General features: G+C 33.1%; 1 protein-coding gene across 3 annotated transcripts in view; it reads right to left on the minus strand.

Annotated features, from left to right (window-relative positions):
* Hex-A (Hexokinase A) overlaps window positions 1-27,887 on the minus strand; it is a 124,986-nt gene that overhangs the window by 73,466 nt on the left and 23,633 nt on the right. For 2 of the 3 annotated variants that reach the window (XM_072530762.1, XM_072530763.1), the window contains exon 1: window positions 3,989-4,197. The exons of the other annotated variant lie outside the window; for it this stretch is intronic. In XM_072530762.1, coding sequence (XP_072386863.1) covers window positions 3,989-4,102 — 114 coding nt within the window. In that variant the 5' untranslated portion in view covers window positions 4,103-4,197. Of the gene's footprint in view, window positions 1-3,988; window positions 4,198-27,887 lie in introns of those variants that run through there. 3 annotated transcript variants of the gene reach the window in all.

The raw sequence follows: 27,887 nt of genomic DNA on the forward strand, positions 1-27,887 counted from the left end.
TAACCAGATTGTCACACTACGACAAATTATCGAAAAAGTGAATATGGAGGCGTAGATATAACGTGGAATTGTAGAATATTAACAAGCATAAATTTGGTGGAAAAGATATTACCACGATAATCAAGCGACATTGGAATGGAACATGATAACAGAAATATTTTGATACCTCAGCTGGGAGAATAAGAAGACGAGACAGACCAAAGCTGAGGTGGATAGAAGAGATAACGCGAGATGCTGAGGAGATCCGTGTTGCCAACTGATTTTGGAGCCATGAGTGTCTTCTCCTGCCTGGCCCCCGCTTACTGTCTATTTCTCCCTTGACAATCAATTGCAGTAGACGGTACTTATCGTGTTTCAATATGTGGCCTCGATATTCAAGCTTTCTTTGTTTAATTGTATTCACGATTTCTTTCTCCTTTCCGATTCTTTGGATTACCTCTATGTTGGTGACATATTCGGTCCAGGATATACGAAGAATGCGTCGGTACACCCACATTTATATAGATAGATTATCTAAATTATAATAATTATCTCCTTCATGCTTCTTTAAGTCCAATACAATCTTTTAAATATTTGCCTGTAAATACGTACGATTCAAGAATGGTTACTTGACAACGTTTTCTTACAGTCTACCAATACCAAATAAAATTTATGATTATGTCTATCGCTGCTCTAAAAAAAGTTAATTGGCTTAGTCATCAGATCAGGACAAGCTACACCGCTTCCGTACTGCAATGTTTCTCATTCTTTTACTCTTGATCACTTAATTGCCAACATTATTGTTGTTAATATTAACCCGTACATTAATATAAACTTATCAATATTCTTAAACTTATATTTTTTGCCGTTTGTAGTCGCAACATAATATCTGTCCATAAAAATCCTAATCGCACCATAACCTTTTCGCACGTTACGATTATTACGTTGTAAACATATGAGAAATAATCGTTAACGATATCGTGCCGTTATAAATAATAAATTAATCATGTTTTATTTATCGCTGTATAGTATATTATACATTAATAAAAAGGGAAAAACATTGTGTTAGATTAAAACCCCGTAAAAGGATTAATCCATCAAATATATTAGTACTATTTGCGCGGCTTTAAAGTTTATTATGGATTATTAGATGATATAATAAATTTTTACGATTATTACAATTTTAAGGTTAACTTTTCACAAGAAATACGTTAAAAACACAGAAAAGTAATTGAGAACTTTCAAAAAAATATTCTTAAAAACAATAAGGGCCAATATTGCTCTAAAGCTATTTTCTTGTGTCATGTTAAAGTAATTACTATTTAAATGGGAATCAACCACAATGAATTTAAGTAAGTTTATTGACGTTTCAATTTCCATTTCGGAAATCGTTTAAAATTAAACAACAAAAAAACAAAATTGGTTTAATTTACTAATGTTTGTATTTTGAGAACGATTTCCGAAGTGGAAATTGAAACGTCAATAAACTTACTTTAACCTTTCATAGTGGCTTATTCCCATTTAAATAGTAATGAATTGATTTTCGCAAAGGCCTAGGAACGCGTGAAGCTCTTTTTTCACTTAATATATACTGATGCCTGGACGTCAATCATGATATATACGCATGTTTTATTGACTATAATAAAGCATTCGATAAAGTACGACATAAACAATTAATGAATGTCCTGAAATCAAAAAAGATTGACTATAACGACCTCAGGATCGTATCAAATTTGTATTATAAACAGCGAGCAAAAGTACGTGTTAACGAACAGCTGTCGGAAGAAATTGAAATAAGATGTGGAGTGAGACAGGGATACGTATTGTCGCCAATTCTTTTTAATGCCTACTCCGAAGAGATCCTGAAAAACGCTCTTGAGGGTGAAACAGCTGGAATAAAGGTAAATGGAGTTCCCATTAACAACATTAGATATGCGGACGACACTGTGATCTTAGCCGAAAATATTGAAGATCTTCAGAGACTGGTGACCAGAATAGCGGAGTATGGAAAACAGTATGGTCTAACAATGAATGTCAAGAAGACGAAATTTATGAGAATATTGAAAACACAAACAAATAACGAGAATCTTCTAATAAACGGAACCAACGTCGAACAAGTGAACAAATATGTATATCTGGGAACAACGATTAACTCCACAAATGATTATACTCAAGAGATCAAAATCAGAATAGGAAAGGTTAGAGCAAATTTCAACAAAATGAGAAGAGTGATATGTTCAAGGGATTTAAAATTGGAACTAAGAGTTAGGTTGACGAGGTGCTATGTTTTTTCGACTTTATTTTATGGAATAGAATCTTGGACCTTGAATGCGACATCAATGAAAAAACTGGAATCATTCGAGCTGTCGGTGTATAGAAGAATTCTGAAAATATCGTGGACAGAACACATCACAAACAAAGAGGTTCTGAGAAGGATGAATAAAGAAATTTAAGTTTTAAATATAATTAAAACAAGAAAATTGGAATATCTCGGACATATTACACGTGGAGAGAAATACACCTTGCTCCAACTATTTTGCAGGGAAAGATCCAAGGAAAGAGAAGCATGGGGAGGCGTAGAATGTTATGGCTGCGCAACCTGAGAGAGTGGTACGGATGTACAACAAATGAACTTTTCAGAGCAGCCGTCTCAAAAGTCCGAATAGTTATGATGATTGCCGACCGCCGCCGCTTAGATGGCACTTGAAGAAGAAGAACATTATTATGTATTAAAACAAAAATGTGCAAGTTCAATATTCAAGAAAAATTAACACGTGTAGATTAGATTTTCAAATAAATTTTTTTTTTTGGAAAATTTATTGTTAAAATATATTATTTATAACTATAATACATAAACATTTAAGTTGCTTATTATTTCATAACCTTTTCTACTACTAATAATAAGAAAAAAGTAAAATTTTGCAAAATAAATATTTATTTTAATTGTTTAAACAAATTAGTCGATTAAATAACCAATTCACAATCTAACTAAATGTATTTTTATGATCTATGCCACGAGGTGCCCTAATTAAAAAAAAAAACATAAATTTTCGTTGATTAAAACCGGAGATATTGCGACTTTTATAAATTTAAATTTATGAATTCAGTTTTTGAAAATAGTTAACTCCTTATCTTTTGCGCCTCATAGACGACTGATTTTTAAACGAATGATTTTGAATTTTTTTTTTGTCAAAACTTGAATTTTTAATCTTTTAAATGATGACTTTAAATTTCTTAATTATGAAGGTGAATTTTTTAAAGAAAAAGGACTCACTCGGGTTTTAAAGGTTGTAGATCATTATACATTTTTTAAATTCGTGTAAAAATGCCAGAATGTCGAATAAAAAAACTTCCTACATATTAATGTGCTTGAGGTATTTTAATTGTTTATAAGCTAAAAATCACAGTACTTTTTTAAACCTATTTTACAATATTTAACATAAATTTTATAATAGTTAAATGATTTAATTTGATAAAATAAGCCTTTGTCTTCAATTTGGTGCTTTCAGACCTCATGTAGGCCCAATAGTTTAAGCATACCAGCGTTATAGATAAAAGCTTTTTAGTATAAACAAATTCAAATTTGTAATAACTATTAAGTGAAATTTTTTGAAATCTTTAAAGCTGAATATTTGTCCCCATTCCCATGCGAAATTAAAGTTTTTGTGTATTTTTAGAAAAGTTATGAATAATTTTCAAAAAATCGACTGTTGAGTCTATTTTTGCAATAATTACACAACAAATTAACAAAAATATCTTTACAAACCCTCATTTTACCGTCAACTTTAGCATTTAAAAGCAAATAGCGATCTTACATTGTTTATATATTGTTTAAAGTGAAAAATGAGGTATAATCTTTTGCAAATTTTACATTACATTTTGTTATCACCAAATTGATCAAAAGTATTTGTTAGTTCCTTGGTCTATATAAGCACTTACAGAATTATTGTAAACATTAATTATTTATTTCCTTTTAACATTAAGTTTATTTTAAAATTTATGCAGTTACCTCGTTAGTGATGTGGTACTCAACGGAGCTCTCAGAGCCTCCATGCAGTTCCAGCAGATCAACTTCCACCCTTCCAAGCTCGTCGACTTGCTCAAAAATCGTGTGGAATCTCATTTTTGTCTTGGTGGCGTTACACAGAGAGCGACGAAGAATCGCCTAGCACAAACTGATCGTGCAATGAATAAAGCTGAACTTGAACTGATTGTATGACGAAAAGACAGTCACTTTTGTATCGCTATATGTTCGCTTTAATTGGAAAGATAAATTACATTCTTGTCAGTGTGTCCCCCTGACCCCTCCTGGTAAATAGATAGAGAACAGGACCGGTGGGCATGAACGATATTTACAAAAATATTTACACTGAGATGGACGTATCCGCAAAAAGAGTCTAACGGTAGGTTTTATCGACAGATTATTTTTGGTAACATTCTATATTTATACAATAGAGATAAAAAACGGTTGAACTGTTCATAGAATTTTTTAAATGAACATAATTATCACGAGTTTGCCAAAACATACTCAGGATATTTAATTAACTTTCTAGCTATTTATTTTTTATGAAAAATTTTTGGATATGGCTTTCAGATTTACAACTATTTTCAAAATGTAATTTTTCTTATAAACCAGGAAAGTACTATAACAAAATATGCAAAAGATTAAACGTCATTTTTGATTTATAAACAATGTAAGCTATTAGATTTTAAATACTAAAGGCGAATACAGGTAAATTATATGGAAAATTGACACAATTTTAATAAAAAAGCATATAGTCTAGGCTGTTTTGGATTGGACATTTTCCATAGGAAGCTATTTTTTTGTTGGAATCCCTTCAGGATGTGCCCTATCGATAATCACGATATGCGCCAGTCGCAAACCCTGTGCTAAATTTTTTATTTAACAAAATCTGAAAACAATTGAAAATTTCTCATTTTTTTGCTCTTATTTTTGTTTATAATTCGAAAAATATTGATCCTAGAGAAAAACTTATACCAGGTTAAAAGTTTTGTTATTTAATTTTACACAATATTTCGTTAGCGAGAAATTGAAAATTTAATGTTTATTGTTGAAAAAATAGCAATAATTGGAAAAATGAGTACAAAAAAATGAATTTAATCCTTTAAATGTTTTCGACTTTCTAAACTTGACCTACAAGCTCCATATTCCGCCTAGAAAAACCTTTTAATATGTTTAAAATGTGTGTTAAATTTTGTTAAGATCGGTCGGATAGGTTTTGCATAATAATTTTGCAACCCAGCCTACTGGAAAAAAATCGCAAATTTTCAAATTTATAGTAGGCATAAGGCCTTTAGATAGTTGCAAATTGTTTTGCACATAAAAGAAGGCTCAAACTTTCAAACGCTTTTTGTAAAATTCAAATCGGTTCACTAGGAGAGCCTACAAAATGTTTTCAAGTTTTAAACATTTTTTATATATATTAGGGTTATAAACAAATTGAATAACTCTACGAGCTTAAAACATATTAATTTCAAAATTTATACACTTAAAGAACATTAAAGAGGCTTCTTTAAAAAAAATACATTCGGCTTACTGGTTGCCGAGATATTGAAGGTCAAAATTGGCATACATTTTCTGTGTAACCGTAAGTGATAGAGGGCTCGTTTTTAAACAAATACCCTTGTCTTGTCAAGTACTTTTTATATGAAAAGTTTTACGTAATGCGCTTTATGGCAACATCCATAAAAAAGACAAATAAAAAACCGTTTTCGCGTAAAATGTCGCTCGGAATGCATGAGAGGTGGTGGGGGACATTCACTTGAAATGTGAATCGGCGAGTTCAAAATCATAGCGCGCGCTAAAAATTGCATTATCTCGGCTTCTTGTCAACCAATTTTGCTCTTTTTTTTTTTAATCGATGTCTCGGACGACAAGGATTTCAAATATGATATTTTCAAATACCATTTTTAATTGAAAAATTGAGAAATTTGCAATAAACAATTGTATGTTAAACAAGTAATTGCATTTTTTGTTCATGCATCTCTTTTGAGCTTGCAATTTATACATTGAAATAAATTGTTACTTTTAGTAAACAAATATGTATTTATAAGTTGTTAATAAATAATTTAAATTGTTAAAACAAAAGCGAACGAAAAAAAATTTTTTTTTTCATAAATAAACTTTATTTTGACTAAATTTTCAATAATTTTTTTTTAAAGTATTTTTCTTTTGTTTGAAGGACAAGAATCTTCAGGTCTGACCTTGACCTCCAATATCTCGGCAATCAGTAAGCCGAATGTATCTTTTTTTTAAGAAGCGTCTTTTAATGTTCTTTAAGTGTATAAATTTTGAAATTGATATGTTTAAAGCTCGTAAAGTTATTCAATTTGTTTATAAGCCTAAAAAATGTTTAAAACTTTAAAAAATTTTCTAGGCTCTCCTAGTGAACCGATTTGAATTTTACAAAAAGCATTTGAAAGTATGAGCCTTCCTTTATAGTAAAAACATTTGCAACTATCTGACAACCTTATTTAGGGCCTACTATAAATTTAAAAATTTGCGATTTTTTTCAAAGTAGGCTGGATTGCAAAATTATTATGCAAAAACCTATCCGACCGATCTTAACAAAATTTAGCACACGTTTTAAACAGATTAAACGGTTTTTCTAGGCGCAATATGGAGCTTGTAAGTCAAGTTTAGAAAGTCGAAACCATTTAAAGGATTAACTTTATTTTTTTGTACTTTTTTTTCCAATTATTGCTATTTTTTCAACAATAAACATTAAATTTTCAATTTCTAGCTAACGAAATATTGTGTAAAATTGAATAACAAAACTTTTAACTTCCTGTAATTTTTTCTCTAGGATCAATATTTTCCGAATTATAAACGAAAATAGGAGCAAAAAATTGAGAAATTTTCCATTGTTTCCAGATTTTGTTAAATAAAAATTTTAGCACAGGGTTTGCGACTGGCGCATATCGTGATTATCGATATTAGGCACATACTGAAGGGATTCCAGCAAAAAAATAGCTTCCTATGGAAAATGTCCATTATGGTCTGAATTTTTACAGATCCCGCCTAGTCTAATAGGAAATCCTTTAAAATGAGAATTTGTAACGATATTTGTTACTGAATTATTGCAAAAAGATGTCAAACAGAAATATCAAATAATGTCTGCTGAAAAAGGACAACTCGTGGCACTTTGCTGTATCATTAACGCCCTGGGAAATTCAATACTACCTGTTATGATTTTTCCGAGAGTTAATTTCAAACTTCTTCTACTTAACCTTCTCTCGTCCATGTTTGGACATAGGTCTCTTCCAACGCCTTCCATCGATGTCTATCTTGAGCAAAATACTTCCAATTTGTTTTGATTATTGCTTTTATGACGTCCACCCATCTCATCTGTGGTCCTCCTATTGGTTGTCTACCTTTTTAAGGTCTCCAAAGTTGTATTGTGGTATTCCAACGTTGGTCTTTTTGTCTAGCAGTTGATAAATTTGAATGAAAATTTGGGATTGAGTATATTTTCCCCTTAACTTCAAAAGTGACATATGCTCAACTTGAGCTTTTTGTATTTTAGGGGTGAAATCCACCCCTTTTGTTAAAAATGGTTAAAAATGCAGATTTAAGCATTCTGGCATCATTAATCTAGATTAATTAAATAAAATAAATATTTTACAACATTTATAAGCATGATTTATGATTTTAATTAATTTTTAAACCCTTTTAGCAACTATCCCTTAAATGGAAAATTATGAAAAAATTATTTTTTATATTTCTGAAATATCAAATCGCATATTAATATTACCCCAATAGTTTCTTTAATATTTGTGATATAATTTTCGATTGACTGTGAAATTTCAACCCTTAAAAACCACCCCCTTAAAGCAGAATCATTGAAAAAATTAATTTCAAGAAATTTTAATTATTTGAATAATACATGACTGTACCCCTTGTTATAAAAATAATGGAAAATGTTTTTTTATTAGCTTTAATAGCTTTAATCATTTAGAAACTTTTTTATTGGTTATGATAAACTTTATTAATATATTCCAAACTTTATTAATATTAGTCTTTCCATATTTCCTGAACAATTTTTTCAGTGCTTATGTGACTTATAAAAATTTAATTTGTTTGTTAAGAGGAAAACGTATTAAAATAAATATTAAAATATATGAAAAGTTCATTCATTTTTTATTTAAGTAATGTTTCATAAATTAATCAAATATTAATAGTACTTAATTGTTAATTTTTCACTCTTCATCAGAGCTCTTTTCACCAATTTCTCCTTTTTCATTAATTATGGGGCTATTTTGGCAATTGTCCCCACTGCATGATCCGCAGACTGCATTGCAAAATAACCCTTTTGAAGCGCCGCATTGCAAAATTTGAAAAATTCTGATTTTTTTAAATCAATTTTTTTTTCAAAAATATGCGTTTTAAACCGGTCAAAATTTTTGAGGTCATTACTTATGCTAAAATAAAAAACGTCTTATAGGGATTGCTATAAATTTTAATTTTTTTGGAAATGGCGTATGTTTTATTTTTCACTTTTTCCAAAAAAATTCGAAAGGGTCCTCTTATATTCATCATAACTTGGTTAATTTTGATGCTATCAACTTTTTCTAGAGCTCATTTTATAGGTATTTCTGAGTACTTTGAAAATTGTTCAATAAGTATATTTTTTTATTCAATTTTTTATTAGCTTCAATATTGGTAATGACAACTTTTTTATAAAAACTTATAGTTTTTAAGTTATTTATGAAAAACCGCTTTAAAACATGCATTTTTTCACGAAAAATCAAAATCTTTGATCTTCAATAACTCAAAAAGTATTGATTTATTTTAATAACTTTATAAGATATATTTTGTTTAGATTTGGTTCCTCCATCAATTTCTGGGGTTATTTTTAATAAAATAATTTCCATCCCCGGGAAGGGGTGGCATCCACCCCCAGGGTAAAAACGCAAGGTGAAAAACGATTTATGTAATTTTAGTAAATTTTAAATTGTTGTTGGTTTTTTTTTTTACTTTTTGTAAGCTTTGTCCATAAAATTGTACAATTTTCAGTGACAATAAAGCATATTTTTTTTCTATAATCTTAAGAACTCTTCGAAAAGAAATATATAGCAAAAAGAAATCCTTATAACATTTATGAGGCACGTCACTGCCCAAATCGTTTTGCGATCAGTTGAAAATTTGATACCGTGTTAAATAAAATTGTATTAATATTTTCTAAACAAAATGTCTCCATATTATGGTCCTTCTAAAATAGCCAGTTCATCTCTGTCTTCAATAGTGTTGTTGTCCCCTCGAGCCCCCCGATTGAGGCGTGTCTTTCAATCAATCTAATTGAAATATCTCCTTATACGCGACCTTCAAAGACAGTTTACATCTCAAAAAATCCGCAATGGCATTACCTACCTTAAAATTTAAGATCTTCTCGGTGTAAAACTTAATTGTGTGATGTAATAAATATTTGTTAAGACTTTGATAATTTTTATACAGAATTAAGTATCTAGATTATCGAGTAAAATTTGTATATAAACAATTTAATTCTTTAAATCTTATGTAAATATTTCTATCTCCGTCTTTTACAAAATTTCAGTAATGGTTTTAAATTAAATTTGATTAGGTAGTAAGGTTTTTATTACAGGAACTGACAAGATAATTATTCTCACCCTTTTTTGTTCAATTAATATATATTACCATCTTCCCGACTGTCCGAAGACATAGGGCATACAGAAATAACGTTGTAACAGTCTATTGATACCAATTCATACACGGAAAGTTTAACGAATTGTGTTTTTTTCACCACGTGGGTCGATCCACTATTGACCACATTTTCTCCTTAACCCAGATTATAGAAAAAAAGATGGCACGGAATCAAGAGATTCATATATTGTTCGTCGACCTACGGAAAGCCTACGACAGCGTTACACTGAAGAAGCTGTGGCAATCAATAGAAAGCACGAATATTAATATAGAATTAATAAAAGCCGTCAAAGTGCTATACAACCAACCAATAACAAAAATAAAAGCAGATATACAAATAACAACAGGATTTATAACATCAAAAGGATTACAGCAAGGATGTTGTCTGTCCCCCACTTTATTTAAAATATACCTCGAAAGTGCTTTAACAAAGATGAAAACAAAAATGCAGGAGAATGGGGATACCGCTCACGTTTACTCCGCTCACGATACGTTTCATCTATTTGTCAATATTAAACCAAGCTCAAGTCTTCTTTTTAAACTTTTTTTTTGAACGAATCTTTTTTAGTTTAGTTGTGTGTTTCAAAAAGTTAAGTATTAGTAGTTCCCCAATTCACATACAATGCTAGTTGTTCAAAAACACGTGTATAGTTGCCACTTTATGGCAAATTTATTACCATAATAATTTATTTTCTTCTAATTCTGTACGAAAATTGTTAAAGTAAATAATGAACTCGAATTTTTAAAGACAAGTTAACGCGTAAAAATCTGTTTAAATATTTGATTGTTAAACAAAGATAATTTTAATAAAGTGTTAATGTATTTGAATATGTTATGTGGGCATATTTTTTTATGTTCATAATTTGTTAATAAGGCCTGGATTCTTGATTGGCCGTGGTTTAAAATGTTGATCACTGTTTTGGAGGTCTCCAAGTACGACTTTTTGCTACTGGTTTTCCTTTCATTGGTATTGGTGATACTATACATGATTTAATCAATGTCTGATGAATACAGGAAGTAGAAACAATATTGAACTTTTAGAGAAAAGATCGAAACGGTACTGACGCGTAAAAAGAGCCGGTGTCAACAAATAAATAAAAAAAATATCCTAGAGAAAAAAAATGGACTTCTAATGAAACATAAAAGGACGAGTTAGAAGAATGGGAGAAAGCCACAAAGAGATGTCGACTGCTCAAACGTCTCACAGCAACAAAGTGGGGCGCCACGCAAGATGTCCTGGTAGCAACATACAAAACCTATGTCCGGCCGATATTAGAATATGGGAGTGAAGCTACAATAACTGCGAGTACAAACACCACCTCCAAGCTTGAAGTCGCCCAGAACACTGCCCTTCGCGTCATCACCGGTGCTCCAAAATCAACACCGATTACATCAATGGAAGCCCAGACCGGTATTGAACCAATACAATGCCGCAGAGAGCAACACGCGTTAACCTTCTGGGAAAGGCAAAGACGAATACTTCCACAAAAATGGGACGAATATAGACAAGCAGCCTCACGTCTTAAAACACAAACCACTCTGCTTACAGTAGCAAACCAAATCATGGAAAAATACCACATTGTCCTGTCGGAAGCCGCCCCCTTCCCAGCGCAAACCACACTGGCCCGCTGTCTACCAAACACAGAATTACTGCTTGAAAACCATAACGACCCGAAGCACTTATCGTCAGACATTGCCCTAAGGAAAGCCGCCCTAGAGACGATACACACCAAGTACCCAGCACATGAGTGGCTCCACATCTACTGCGATGGATCCTCGATGCCGGACTCGGGAAGAACAGGAGCAGGATATGTCTCATCGTTCTTCAAAGGCTCTATAGCTGTGGGTGCCCCTCTCAGCAACTACGACGGCGAAATTGCTGCTATACACGAAGCTGCAAAAAATCTTGAGAATTTCCAACACCCCCAAAAAGTTGCCTTCTTCATCGACTGCCAAGCCGCAATCCTCGCTCTGTCGACAAATCGATACACCGACTGTGCCAAAACAATATCTTGTCGTGTCCAACTATCGAACTTGATGGAAAAAGGGTGGCTGATTACTCTACAATGAATCCCTAGTCATGTCGGTGTTGAAAGAAATGAAGCGGCGGATGAACTTGCAAAAGAAGGCACTACTCTTCCACAGCCCCCTAGCTTCCAATCGTACACATCAGCAAAGTCCACCATTAGAAGAGGAATCAAAGCGAAGATAAAAGAGCAGCAAATACAAGCCGGTGCTGGAAAATCTTGGGCCCACCTAATAGAGTCACCAATCCCTCGCAACTTGCCGAGACCTATTAGTGTAGCCGTCTTCAGAACAACTACGGGGCATGACTACCTGGCCTCCCATCTACATCGCATCGGCGTCCGCGAAAATGACAACTGTCCATTATGTGATCAGCCCCAGATGGATGCTGCTCACCTTCCAGAGTGCCCAGCCCTGAAAACAGACCCACCCGAGGAGGATGAAGATCGCCTACGAGAAACGACTCGTCTATACTGGTCAGCGCGCCACCAAATGACTAACATGCCAAGGGTGGGCGTTGGCTAGTAAGTAAGTAAGTAAGTTAGAAGAATGGGTTGCGACAAAGTCTTCAGCGGAAAGCGACTCTTCAAAACGTCAGGATTGTAGCATTTACAAATTCTTTAGTATATAAATTCCTTGATATATATATTGAAATCCCCTCGTATATGTATTAAATTGAAATCCCGTCATATATGTATTGAAATAACGAAGAATGATTTCAGTGTATTTCTCTTTACTTTCATACAAGTTAAAATACGCAAAAAGTATTTTCAATTCCTCTTAGCGTCGCCAAGTAATATAAACATATTTTTAGAGTTTGTTTATGTTTTACAGATGTGTACGTCCTCGGCATGCTTTTGCGTTTCATATTCTGCGTTTTAAATAAATATTTCCGTCAATGCGAATGAATTTTAAAAGATAATTGCTCAATTCTCACTTGGGTTGCTGTAAGAGACAGTCGGCTTCGGTGTGGATCCAACTTTTACATCAAATTTGAAATGTTCCTCGTTGTTCGTCTCTTTTCATGAAAAATATGTAATGTATTGTGGCAGTTAATGGTTCAGTTAAAGTTTTAAGTGAGGATTGAAAGAATCGTCGTTTCCATTTTCGTTTTGTTTCTCCCTGGTTGTCGTCCCAGGCTTTTTAGCACTTTGGAGATGAATTTGTTCGTGTGTTCGTTACACAGAGGGTGAAGCCCAGTTCTACCCCAGAAGCACCAGTGACGTCCAGGTACAGAAAATTCAAAGTGTTTTAGTGAAAAATCCAGGTAACTTTTTGTTTCAAATTTTAAAGTAAAGACAGACATTTTTTTCTAAAGTAATAATTCCTTTCATTAAAATTGAAATATTTAACATCGTAAATTTTAGTGCATTGTTAGCTGTCATTTTAATTGTAGTTTTAAATTTAATGTTACCATAAGACAGCTCGCTTTACTATTTTCGATATTCATTTGTTTTGTTAAAAAAAAAAGATTAACCTCTATTGCAATATCAATTTTTTTGTAAGTTTATGTAATATCTCCAACTCCTAGATTTTGTAAACGGATGATATGCAAGTTTTCTTTGTTATTTTTGTACTCTGTAACTATTAATCTAGTAATTTGTGCCATTTATTTTTGTAACTGTTTGTGTAACACAATAAATGTTTAATTTTTTGTAAACCATTATGTTTGTTTATCTTGACTAACTCTCTAACCCCTTTTTTTTTGAATCTACGACAAAAGGACGCGGAAAACAGGACGCGAGACCAAAGGACGCGGAAAAAAGGACGCGCGATAAAAGGACGCGCGAAAAAAGGACGCGTGGAAAAAAGGACGCATATTATTAATGAATTACTATAAATAGTTTATTTTAATTGACATTAGCCATTGCCCCCTTTTTATCCCCATATGTTATTACAGAAAATGATTCTACCTAACCTAAAATCGGTTACGGTAAGAGTAAAAAGTGAAAAATAATTATATGAAAAAAACTTGCCCTCACATTTTATCGAGGCTTAGGACTAAAATATCTTAAGTAAAATAATAAATACTACTATAATGTTGATTCAAGATTTCTGGTATTGAAACAGGTTAGATTCCATATTATCAGAATTATGTATGGGATTAGAAAAACCCAAGTACCAGCCCAGTAAGGGGTCTAATGAGGGTTTAACGCGAACCGGAAGGTTGGTAAATTCCGCAGGTAATGTTAAGAATGTAAATAGAAACGATTAGTAAGAAAATAAAACTTTCTAATTGTTTGATAATTGTTTTTAAGAAATGAATATTACAAAAGGTCCGATATAACAAAACATCATTAACCAAATTGTTTATATAGGGGAAACTTGTCGCGGTAGGTAATTTATTCTGTTCTTAACAAGAAAACATTTTACAAATTGATATCAGTCTGTTAAGATGGTGTTAGCGTTTGTGAAAAGCCAAAAAGGCAACAACTTGTTACTTTATAATGGATTTCTCCATAAAAAAGAGCGAGTGATTGGTGAAAAGACAATTTGGAAGTGTGCTACTTATAATAAGTGCAAATGTACAGGAAGAGTGCATACCGTTGTGGATGAAATTACAAAATCCACAGAACATAATCACGTTGCAGACACGGCAAAGATTGAAGCAAAAGAAGCTTGTAACCGGATGAAAGAAGTTGCACAACAACTGGAACACTCCACCCAAGGTGTAGTAAGTGAAATTTCTCAAGGACTTTCCTTAGCTGCTACGGCACAACTACAGGCGGTGAGCTATTTCTATTATTTGATAGCGGGCCAGAAGAAGAACGTATTTTGTTATTTTCAACACAAAGAAATTTAAGATTTATGGAACAATGCGATCATTGGTATGCCGATGGAACATTTAACTCAGCACCACCATTGTTTTCTCAAATATACACAATTCATGGAGTGCGATATAGTAATGTAATCCCGACTGTATTTGCACTTCTAACGAACAAAACACAAGAGACTTATACACGTGTTTTTCAGCAACTAAAGGTGTTGAATCCGGCCTTGCGCCCTCTAACAATAATGATGGACTTTGAAAGAGCGGCAATGAATGCTGCACAAACTGAGTTCCCAAATGTGAAAATCCGCGGATGTTTTTTTCATTTCTCGCAGTGTATGTGGCGCCATATTCAAAGTGCCGGATTGCAACGTAGATATATTGAGAATCCTGACTTCGCCCTTCATCTAAGACAATTGACAGCTCTTGAGTTTGTTCCAGACCACCATGTAGTCAGAGTGTACGAGGAGTTGCTCAAAAGCGATTTTTATACACAAAATGAAAAACTACTAGTGCCGCTGATTAATTACTTTGAAGACACTTGGATAGGGAGATTAGCTAGAAGAGGAAATCGAAGACAACCCCTTTTTCCATCAAATGTATGGAATTGTTACGATTTGGCAGACCAAGATATACCTCGAACTAATAATGCTGTCGAAGGATGGCACAACAGCTTTTCTTCTCTTCTCAATAGCGCACATCCGAATATTTGGAAATTTATTAATTCTCTAAAAAAAGAATATGATTTAAATGTTTTGAAAATAGAGCAGTACATTTCGGGCAATGTACCTCCACGCAAAGGAAAATATCAAGATACAGCAAACAGGATAAGGGCTATTGTTGCCGATTATGCTGACAGGCCAACTTTAGAATATTTGAGAGGCATTGCTCACAAGTTTCAGTTGCAAACATAAAAAAAATACAAAAAAAATTAATATCAAAAATAAAACAAAAAAAAAAATAAAATGACAAAAAAATTCCAAAAAAAGCAAAAAATTAAAAAAAAATAAAAAAAAACTTGTAAACACACCAGCTTCTGCTGCCAGTCCTAAGCCTGGATAAAGTGTGAAGGCAAGTTTTTTTCATATAAATATTTTTTACTTTTACCGTAACCGATTTTAGGTTAGGTAGAATCATTTTCTGTAATTATATATAGGGGATAAACGGGGGTAATTGCTATTGTCAATTAAAATAAACTATTTATAGTATTTCATTAATAATATGCGTCCTTTTTTCCACGCGTCCTTTTTTCCACGCGTCCTTTTTTCGCGCGTCCTTTTTTCCGCGTCCTTTTTTATGCGTCCTTTTTTCCGCGTCCTTTTGTCGGTATACCCTTTTTTTATGTTTAATACTTATTTCAATAGTTACAACTAGCTGTTGTAATGGTTATAATTTGGCACCTCGAAGCGGCGTCCTTTTTAAATTGCTAGAGGTATTTCCTGTTTCCTTTTGTTTTGTTTGTCCCAAGAGATTCACGTTAGTACCCCTTTGTTTCATTCTTTGTAGTTGCCCCAATCCGACCCCTTGCCATTTACTTATCCACGACCCCAGCTCTCCAAACAAACCCTGAGTGCCGTTCGCACAGTTTCGTTTATTTTGCTTGCCCTATCTCTACTGTCAATAATTTCTATCCCCAATTTTCTACCCCATGTGGTAGGCAAAATATTTCGTTACAGGATATACTCAGCTTTTGATATCAAACTCTCTGTTGGACTGCTCAGTCCCGAACATTCAAGTTCCATTTTGGGTAAGGCTCAAACATAACAAAAAGAAGAAACAGCCGAATTAAAGATTCCTAAAGCAGTAACAAGAACTGTAGTACTTTATGGGCAAGAATGGGTCATTCATGAACAAGGGATATATCCTCTAAAAAAACAACAATGGCAAAGAATACTACAACAGCAACAAAAAAGAAAGTATAATGAAGAAAGGAAGACACCATCTTTGCTGGATGGCGGTGTTGAAGAAGATCTGGAGAAGCTAGTACTCAGAAACTGGTGAATAATAACTGAGGATCAATCTCAAAGCAGACAGTTGCCAGTTGGTAGGTACCACGAGATGTAGTATCCAGGAGTAAGTAATTATAGTATAAGAAGAAGAAAGATACTCGAATTTTACGCATTTGGAATCGAAACAAACAATAAAAAGAATTATCTCTAACCTTTGGCATTCGAAAGATACGAGTCTAAACACCGTTCTCTGTCAGGGTCACGCAATAATCTTTCCAAAGTATTTTAGTGTATCATCAGAGTTTTTGCATATATTAATATTACCGTTTATCAAAAAACTAGTTCGTTTACACATATTAGCTACCGTTATCGTGGCAACAAGATAAATAACTTACAAAACGTTGATTTATAAGGGAAGAATATTGTCTCTTTTGCTGGTTATCTTTTGCACGAACCATTAACTGTGTATTTTTGTGCAACAAAAGATTGCTGTAATCAGGGATTATTACAAAGAAAGAAACTTTGATAAAAACAAAAAAAGTTTTCTGCATAAGTCGAAGTAAAACAAAAGATACAGTTTTATCAAATACCCAAAATTACAACAACAATGTACTTAATGGGATCAAAGTAGAAACCAAAGCTTAAACAACTACGTCTTAAGAATGCTTTACAAATCATTTAACTTTATCTTTAAAAACAGTTATTTCTGTAATGTTAAAGAGTTAGAACTAACAATGTGAGAATATTACATAAGAACGGTACTCAGTTTTTGGGGTGAGATTAGTCGTGGATTCTTCTTCTTCATGTGCCTTGTCCGTTCCGAACGTTGGCAATCAACATGGCTATTCTGACTTTGTTTACGGCAGATCTGAATAGTTCAGCAGATGACAATCCGAACCATTGCCGCAAGTTTTGGAGCCACGAATGTCTTCTTCTCCCTGGACCTCTTCTGCTATTTTCCCTTGAACGAAACGATCAGCTGTAGTACTCTATATTTATTATGTCTCATAACGTGACCCAAGTATTCCAACCTTCTTTTCTTTATACTTATTCCTACCTCTCTCTCTTTACCTATCCGGCGTAGTACCTCTTCGTTGGTCACGTGCTCAGTCCAGGATATACGTCGGTAAGCCCACATTTCGAAGGCCTCTACTTTTTTCATCAATGTTGCGGTCATTGTCCACGCCTCCATTCCATATAACAAAACCGGGAATACATAACATTTCAGAAGTCGAATTTTGAGAGGTAGGGTGAGGCTTTTAGAGGTGAAAATTTGCTTCATGCTAGTGAACGATGCTCTTGCCTTTTCTACTCTTATACGTATTTCCTTCGCTTGATCCCAATTTGAGTTAACTGTTGTTCCCAAGTAGATGTACGAATCCACGTGTTCAATTCTTTCATTGTTTAATATCAGTTGCTGTGGTAGTTGTTGGGTTTTGCTTACTAACATGCATTTGGTTTTTGTGATATTTAGTCTGAGTCCGTATTGTGCACTTGTTTTTTGTATCTTACTCATTAGGCAACTCAGTTCCTCCATGCTACTTGCTAGAATCACAGTGTCATCAGCATACCTTATGTTATTAATTATTTCTCCATTTATCTTTATGCCTTCTGTGCTTTCCTCCAGCGCTGTCTTAAATACTTCTTCTGAGTATATATTAAAGAGAATAGGAGACAAGATACAGCCCTGTCGTACCCCTTTCTTGATCTCAATTTTATTGGTCAATGTAGATCCTACTTTCACTTTAGCTGTTTGACCCCAATAGAGACTTGCTATTGTTCGAATGTCTCTGTAGTCAACTCCGATCTTATGGAGAACTTCAATTATCTTTTCGTGCTTTACGTTATCGAATGCTTTTGCGTAGTCTATAAAGCATATGTACACGTCTTTGTTCATATCTCTGCAGCGCTGGATGAGGACCTGTAGACTAAAAAGTGCTTCTCTTGTCCCAAGATAATTCCTAAACCCAAACTGCGAATCTCCAATGTTATCCTCGCATTTATGGATATCCCGTCTTATCCCGTCCTATCCCGTCGTGGATAAGAAGTTTAGATATTCAAGATTTTAGCAGGAAATCTAGACGGGGAAAAACAACATAACACTTTTTTAAATCAATGTTATGTTACTTAACAACATTAAGGCTGAAATTAATCAATCTTTTTTAAGAAAAGTCAAAGTTTAAAAAAAACTTTAATCAAACAAAATTATTGAAAATTGTTTAAACAGGAGTATTGAAAACAAAGAGTACTTTGCGTTCCGACTAGAGTAGAAGGAGTGAGAGTAGCCGACTGATTGACCAGCTGCGCTCTTCAAAAACTTTAACACAGTTTCAGAAAAAATGATACATCTCGGGATCTACTGAAAGAAATTTGCTCTTTCTTTTTTAAACTGGGGTACAACATTAAAATAATAGCATTTATCGTATTTTCATTGCAAAATTATCCAAAACAAAGTAGCTAATACTAGTATTAATACTATGAAATGAAGAAAATAAAAATTAAAAATGGATAACAATTTAAAAACTGACACAGTAATCACCAAACCAATATTAACATCTTCAGCACCAACCTCTTCTTCAACATTAAACTACTCTAATGCCGTAAGTAACTTTACTTTTCCATCCAAAGCTTTAGGCGTCAAGTATTTGTTGCTCCAACAACTAATGATCATATTTCAAATTCACTTCTAATATCTCATGACAATACCCCCTACAGAATGTATCTTTCCTTAGATGGCATAAATTGCTGTAAATGTAATACCACATACCAAATATTGACCAGCTATCTATAAATCTATAAATGAAACAGAAAATTATCCAATAAATAAAACATCCCTTACATCAGAAACCACAACTGCTCATCAATCCAGTACTCCTGCTACTTCTTTAACCAGACCACTACCAAATACCTCTTTCAACTCACAAATGACAAAATGACTAAATCAATGACTAAGCAATGACTAAAACTACTTTTATGAAAATGTAAGTCATTTCTTTGCAATAATCATCTCAGTTTAGAACTAAGACAACGAATGGTTAAGTGTTATGTTTGGTCCGTACTTTTCTATAGTGCAGAAATGTGGACGCTAAAAGTATCGATTATGAACAAAATTAAAACATTGGAAATGTGGGTTCATAGACGAATGCTGAAGATACCTTGGACGGCAAGGAAAACTAATGAAGAAGTACTAAGGAGCGTCAGCAAACAACAAAGATAGAGAACTGCTAAAGACTGTTAAATATCGAAAAATGTCTTATCTGGGACATATAGTAAGAAGAAGTCGATATAAAATATTACAACTGATCCTTAAAGGCAAAATAGAGGGTCGTAGAGGTGTAGGAAGGAAACGGGTTTCTTGGTTGAGGAACATTCGAGAATGGACTCGGATATCAAATGTGGGACAATAAATCCATATTGCAGAAGATCGAGAAGCTTTCGCAATGGTGATCGTTAACGTCGGATAATTCTGATATGGCATGCGAAGAAGAAGAAAACACATGCCTGAGTTTCATCCATTGTGGCTTTAATGAGTCTAATTAGCTTGTGTGATATTGCCAATTCAGCCAAAATATTTTAGGGTTTATTCCTTTTGACTGAGTCGTATGCCTGTTTGAAATTTACAAACATGTTGTGAACATCAAGATCATGTTCCCATGATTTACTCAAGATATGTTTGACTGTAAATATTTGATCTAGTGTCGATCTTTCCCGTCGGAAGCCCGTCTGATACTCTCCAATATTTTCTGCTAGTGGTTGGAGCCGCTGGTTTATAATATACGTGAGGACTTTATAATATGCTGTACATAGTAGAGAAATTCCACGGTAGTTTTTGCGCTGGAGTTTGTCTCCATTTTTATAGATCGGACATACTATACTTTTCTTCCAGTCGTCGGGTATTTTCTTTTTTTGCCATATGTCTTTGATGAGCGCGTGGATGTGACTTGCTAGGTGGTCGCCTACCTTATACAATTCTGCTAGTATTTCGTCAACTCCTGGGGATTTATTGTTTTTCTGGGCCTTAATAGCTTCGAGAACTTCCTCTATGGTTGGTGCTTCTACTACATTCTCTACTTCATTCTCTTTTACGTAGTTCGTACCCATTTCATCTTCCATGTCTACTTGTGTACCAAGTAGGGTCTGAAAATAATTCTTCCAGGTTTCTGTGACTTTCTGTTGGCCACTGATTATTTGCCCACTTTCACCTTTAAATAGACTTGTTTGAGGTTTATGCCCACTTTTTATCTTTTTTAGGTATTCGTAAGCCCCTCTAATTTCGTTGTTTTTGAAATTTTTTCCATTTTTTCTATTTGTCCATTTTCATAGGCTCTTTTTTTGTTTCTACATGTTCGTCTTTCACATGTTCTTCTTATTATATATATTTTGGGTGCTTCATTTCTTTCCTCTATTGCTTGTCTGCACTCGTCATCGAACCTTAATTTAAAAACACTATTTCAACTACAACTTTTAAAAACCAAGTCAAAGAGTACCTAGTGACCATATGTCCTTATACATTAGGTGAATATTACCAGAGTGTATCTGTGAATGCCCAAGCTGCAACATAACCAAATTTAATGTTATTTTAATTATATTATGATGTCCATATTGTACGTTTTATATGTATTTTAATGTTTTAAATATTTTTAATGTATTGTGTTCATTTTGTTGTAATGATTAATATTTATAATTTTAGTTTGACTTGCTGTAAACCTTGTTGTATCTTACAGTCAAATAAACTATCTATCTATCTATAACCTTGCTTCTCTTCTCTCCTTTTTCTTGTTTCCCAGGGTGGACGCTGCCGCTGTCATTACTGCTGCTTTGATATTACAGTAAAACCTCGATATAACGGACTACTTGGGGAGACGGGGTGTCCGTTAAAGCCGAAAGTTCGTTATATAAAAATATGTTTAAAATAAATAGAAATTTTTTTTTAAATATGTACGTATTTAGATGTATATAAAAAATTCAAAATACAAACAAAATTCTATTTAATTGACTTCGGACATTCGTCGTGAAGTGACGTTGCTGTTGATATCGACGCGCTTGCTGTCGGCAATCCAGTTTTGAAAAAGAAACCAGGGTTCGTTTGCACTTTCGATGTTTGCTGTTTTTTTATAATCAACTCTCTAAAATTACGAATATGCGTAGAACACAGTTGAACTTCTTTATCTGATGAATAATCAATAACTGTTATTAGAGCGTCGAGATGTGATCTTACCTCTGATAACTTCATTTTTAGTAGTCTTGTTTTGTCACCTTCTTCGGTATCATCACTTCTATCCTCATTTTTTAGGTTCATAACTTCATCTGCTATTTCACTTTCAGTCATGGTGTAATATCTTCCTTAGCTATATGTTGTCCGGCATTATTATGTATTGTCCTACAGAAATCAGTAACTTCCAACCCTTCTAAATCTGTGTATGCATCTAGGCCATCAAACAAATCCTTCCAACCATGTTTTATTGTTTGCTCTTTCACCTCCTCCCATGCTACAGCAAAATTAAAAATTGTTGACTTTAAATTGTAATTTGCAAGGTACGCTGCCCTCTTGTATCTTCTACATTATTTCCATCGATCAATACAACTATTACATCTTCTAAAAACTTTCTGCGATATATTCGTTTGGTTGCCAAAATTATTCCCTGATCCATTTGTTGAATAAGCAATGTTGTATACTTTGAAAAAAACAAACAGCTAAAGTTGCTAGGTTTACGAGATTTGCCAACCATTACAGGAGTCAATCTATGCGATCCATCGGCGTTAGCACAAAGCCGAGATCCTCTTCTTGTTAATTTTTCTTCTAGAATTAGATTTGTCATATTTGGAGGATTGTGTGCTTTCAGGCAAAGTACGCCATAACAAACCAGTTTCGTCAGTTTTGAAATCTGAGATTCTAATAGCATTTCGTTACTTATAATGTTCTATTAATTTTTGACTAAAAGGTTCTATTTCTTCTTTTGGGGCAGTTGAAGCTTTGCCGTAAATTTTTTTATTTATGATTCCGTGCTTTTTGCGAAAGCGCTAGAGCCATCCATCACTTGTTCTGAATGGTATGTCCATATGACTTTCTAATTTAATTGCATCAGATTTTAATTCGACTACCCGGACTGGGACCCCTCTAGAAAGTTGCCTCTTCCAGTGAAGTTTTACGAGCCAATTTCATTCGTTTTCTAAGATTGTTCTCTCCTACTATCTAAGATAAGCTGTTCTCTCCTACATCACACATGAATGCAAATTTATTTATTTTGTTTTTGTTTTTTTTATGTCCGAAACAGTTTGCTTTTTTATGCCATATTGATCACATATATGATGAGACACAGACGTTTCAGACTCCAACGTTTGTATAATATCTAGTTTTTGATTGATTTTTAGATTGATTCTTTTCCGTTGGTCCATATTTAAAGGGTAGGATTGCGAAAATTTTAACTTACTTATTGGCGTACACTAAATGTGTTAGTTTAGCAACACCCATATAATCATAAAAACCTACGTGTTATTATATCAGGGAATCCCCTAATAATATGTGATAATCTCACTTTCTGTCTCTTGCCTACAAATGTGCAAATTTATATCTCATGTGTGTATTTTTTATGTTTCTCTAACAAATTTATTTTTCAGCAACAAAAAATATATACATATTACTATTAGAAATGACTCTTATGCTAGATTTTGTTGAAATTCTTTGTGAAATACAGTGGTATGGGACGGGTTAAGCATGTATAATATTAACAGTACGTTTTTATTTTGTTTTATATTTGACCAGATTTTTTGTCCGTTATATCCGAAGTCCGTTAAATAGAGGTCCGTTATATCGAGGTTTTACTGTATTCCATTTGCCCTCCATGGATTGCAGTTCTCGCGTCCTTGCGACTTCTTCTTCGAATTTCTCTTTACATTCCTGAATCTTCAGTTTTTCCAGGTCCAGTTTGTTTGTTCTTTGTTGTCTTTCGTTTCTTTCTTTGTTAACTCTGCATCTAAATTTGGTTTGGAGTAAAAGATGGTCTGATCCACAGCATGCTCCTCGTCGTGCCTCTCTTCTGGCATAGAATTTATAACATCTCACATCTCACTTCTTATAATAAGATCAGGAAAACCTCACAATATCGGAGAACAACTTATTTCGCCAGCTGTTGAAGAGGCGTTAAAAAACTGTTCTATACCAGCAGAAATACTCAAAAGAATTTCTAAGACATTTAGTTAAAAAACGAACCATTTTTCAATTCACTTGGACGAGTCAACATTTAGACTAGGCGGGATCTGTAGAAATTCAGACCATAATGGACATTTTCCATAGGAAGCTATTTGTTTGCTGGAATCCCTTTAGGATGTACCCAATATCGATAATCACGATATGCGCCAGTCGCAAACCCTCTGCTAAATTTTTTTTTTAACAAAATCTGAAAACAATTGAAAATTTCTCATTTTTTTGCTCCTATTTTCGTTTATAATTCGGAAAATATTGATCCCAGAGAAAAAATTATAAGAAGTAAAAAGTTTCGCTATTCAATTTTACACAATATTTCGTTAGCTAAAAATTGAAAATTTAATGTTTATTGTTAAAAAATAGCAATAATTGGAAAAAAAGTACAAAAAAATGAAGTTAATCCTTTAAATGTTTTCAACTTTTTAAACTTGACTTACAAGCTCCATATTCCGCCTAAAAAAACTTTTTAATATGTTTAAAACGTGTGCTAAATTTTGTTAGGATCGGTCGGATAGGTTTTGCATAATAATTTTGCAATCCAGCCTACTGGAAAAAAATCGCAAATTTTAAAATTTATAGTAGGCCCCAAATAAGCCTCTTAGATAGTTGCAAATTTTTTTACATATAAAGAAAGGCTTAAACTTTCAATCACCTTTTGTAAAATTTAAATCGGTTTACTAGGAGAGCCTAGAAATTTTTTTTAAAGTTTTAAACATTTTTTAGGCTTATAAACAAATTGAATAACTTTACGAGCTTTAAACATATCAATTTCAAAATTTATGAGGTTGTGATACAACCTCTGCATTTTTTATCAATGAAAAAGCAAAATTGTTAAATTGTTTCCAACAAATAATGATATATCGCAAGAAGCAACCATTTTTAATGAAAAAAGTGCCACTAAGGAAGAAATTAAACTCAGCGGATGTAAAATTATATCGGCATTGTATATGGGCCACTCAAATTGCGATTTTACATTGAATAAAATTCGCTACTTGTGCTTTAATAAAGGTTGCAAAAATAAAAATTTTCAATTGTTCATGCTGCCACCAACACAATCTGCAGCTGAGCAACACTCGCTTCGTGTATATTTCCAAGTACAGCAGTGGCGTGGAAATAACCTGAATGCTACTGAGTGGGGGTGGGAACTAACTCAAAATGGTCTTGAGCCAATACAAACTGAGCAGGTATTACTACCTGACTCACTGATTATTCAGAAATATTAGTTGTAAATGTAAAAAACTTTGTTCAAAAATGGATTCCTTAGATTTTCTAGAGGCACAAGATAAAGCTACAGATGAAGGAGAAGAAACATTAAATTTACAGATCGAGGATGAAGATATTGAAATGGAAAATGAAGGTTTTGAGGAAGAAATAAGACCTGAAGATTCTTGTCCTTCCAAAAAAAGAAAGACTTAAAAAAAATTATTGAAGATTGAGTCAAAATAAAGTTTATTTATGAAAAAAAAAAATTTTTTTTTCGTTCACCTTTGTTTTAACAATTTAAATTATTTATTAACAATTTATAAATACATATTTGTTTACTAAAAGTAACAATTTACTTCAATGTATAAATTGCAAGCTCAAAAAAAATGCATGAAGAAAAAATGCAATTACTTGTTTAACATACAATTATTTATTGTAAATTTCCCAATTTGCAATTAAAAATGGTATTTGAAAATATGATATTTGAAATCCTTGTCGTCCGACACATCAATTAAAAAAAAAGAGCAAAATTGGTTAACAAGAAGCCGAGGTAATGCAATTTTTAGCGCGCGCTATGATTTTGAACTCGCCAATTCACATTTTGAGTGAATGTCCCCCACCACCACCTCTCATGCATTCCGAGCGACATTTTACGCGAAAACGGTTTTTTATTTGTCTTTTTTTATGTATGTTGCCATGAAGCGCATTACGTAAAACTTTTCATATACACAGTACTTGACCAGACGAGGGTACTTGTTTAAAAACGAGCCCTCTATCACTTATGGTTACACGGCAAATGTATGCCAACTTTGACCTTCAATATCTCGGCAACCAGTAAGCCGAATGTATCTTTTTTTTTTAAAGAAGCATCTTTTAATATTCTTTAAGTGTATAAATTTTGAAATTAATATGTTTAAAGCTCGTAAAGTTATTCAATTTGTTTATAAGCCCAATATATATATATAAAAAATGTTTAAAATTTTAAAAAAATTTCTAGGCTCTCCTAGTGAACCGATTTAAATTTTACAAAAAGCGTTTGAAAGTTTGTGCCTTCCTTTATATGTAAAAAAATTTGCAACTATCTGAGAGGCTTATTTAGGGCCTACTATAAATTTGAAAATTTGCGATTTTTTTTCCAGTAGGCTGGATTGCAAAATTATTATGCAAAACCTATCCGACCGATCTTAACAAAATTTAGCACACGTTTTAAACATATTAAGAAGTTTTTCTAGGAGGAATATGGAGCTTGTAAGTCAAGTTTAGAAAGTTGAAAACATTTAAAGGATTAACTTCATTTTTTTGTACTTTTTTTCCCATTATTGCTATTTTTTCAACAATAAACATTAAATTTTCAATTTCTAGCTAACGAAATATTGTGTAAAATTGAATAACGAAACTTTTTACCTCTTATAATTTTTTCTCTAGGATCAATATTTTCCGAATTATAAAAGAAAATAGGAGCAAAAAAATGGGAAATTTTCAATTGTTTTCAGATTTTGTTAAATAAAAAATTTAGCACAGGGTTTGCGACTGGCGCATATCGTGATTATCGATATTGGGCACATCCTGAAGGGATTCCAGCAAAAAAATAGCTTCCTATGGAAAATGTCCAATCCAAAACACTAGATTATAATGAAGCACTCTTATTGGCATACGTATAGGTGTATCAAACAGAATATCAAACATTTTACTGCACAATTTTTGTTTGTAAGTATATTTGTAAATAATAGTAAATCCTGCGTCAAGTTCGTTATATTAATTTTATATTATATTACATATATTCAATAATTAAATTAAAAAATCGTTTATTAAAATCAAAACAAAACTTGATATCTTAACCACCACATTTCGAAACCGAAATTCACAAAAAAAAACAAAATAATTTTAACACGTATTAATCTTAAAGGTCATATGTCAAAAGTGTGCTTATTGGATGGAACAGCACATTACAAAAACAAATAAAATTCTTTTGGCTAAAGTTTAGAGTCAGATTTAAAATTAAAATGAGTTTTTTGTCGAACGAGTTTGAACTGGTTTAGCGATAGTACTGTTAGACTGTGAGTGCGTTGTTTTTTATGACCAGTGTCGGATTAAATTTATTTATCATTTTTGGACAGTGTGCACTGTGATAGTAGTTCAAATTCAAGATTAAAAATAGCTTTAGTTCTTTGCAGAACCAAGCGCTTAGCATATATGTGCTGTATAATTGTTTTTACCATAAAATAATAGTACCCGAACATGCAAATATTATTTATTTGAGCAGTGGCGTACCTAGAATTTTCCTGGTGGGGGGTTGGTTGGGCACCGAAATTTTTTTATGCTTACTTTGAATCCTTAAAATTTGGGTTCTAGTTTAATTGAATGATAAGACAGCTGCATATAGGAAGAGGTAATCTCCTAACAAATAAATCAATACAGATTTCCGCCTATGCCGATGATATCAGCATCATGTCTCGCAGAACAGAAGAGGCGGCAGAAATATATGCACAATTAAAATCAAAGGCAAAAGAGACCGGACTAGAAATAAATATTCAAGAGACAAAAAAGTTAACAAAGGCAAGAGCTAGGGGAAACAGACGCACAGAAAGTTGCACACATTTAGGAGTTACATTAAACACGGATGGAACAGAAGAACCAGAAATCCAAAGAAGAATAGTAAAGGGAAACAAAGCTTATTTTTCTCTCGATCATGTGTTTCGCTCCAAAAACACACACTGGAGATCGAAAATCAGGGTCTACAAAACTATTATCAGACCAATAGTATGTTATGGATGCGAGACATGGGTGATGACAGAAGAGACAAAAAGAAAACTGGAACTCTTCGAAAGAAAAGTCCTAAGAAAGATATTTGGACCTATTAACGAAAACGGAATATGGAGATCCAGGTATAACCATGAACTCTACCAACTGTTCAAAGAGACACCGATCTTAGAATTCGTTAAACTTCAGAGACTTCGCTGGGCTGGTCATGTAGTAAGAATGGAGACAGAAAGATTGCCGAAAAGAGTCCTAGATAGTAAAATGCAGGGCGCAAGACCAAAAGGAAGGCCACGGAAAAGATGGGAGGATGAAGTG

The sequence above is a fragment of the Diabrotica undecimpunctata genome, chromosome 4 (assembly GCF_040954645.1).
Source record: "Diabrotica undecimpunctata isolate CICGRU chromosome 4, icDiaUnde3, whole genome shotgun sequence".
Taxonomy (NCBI): Eukaryota; Metazoa; Arthropoda; class Insecta; order Coleoptera; family Chrysomelidae; genus Diabrotica; species Diabrotica undecimpunctata.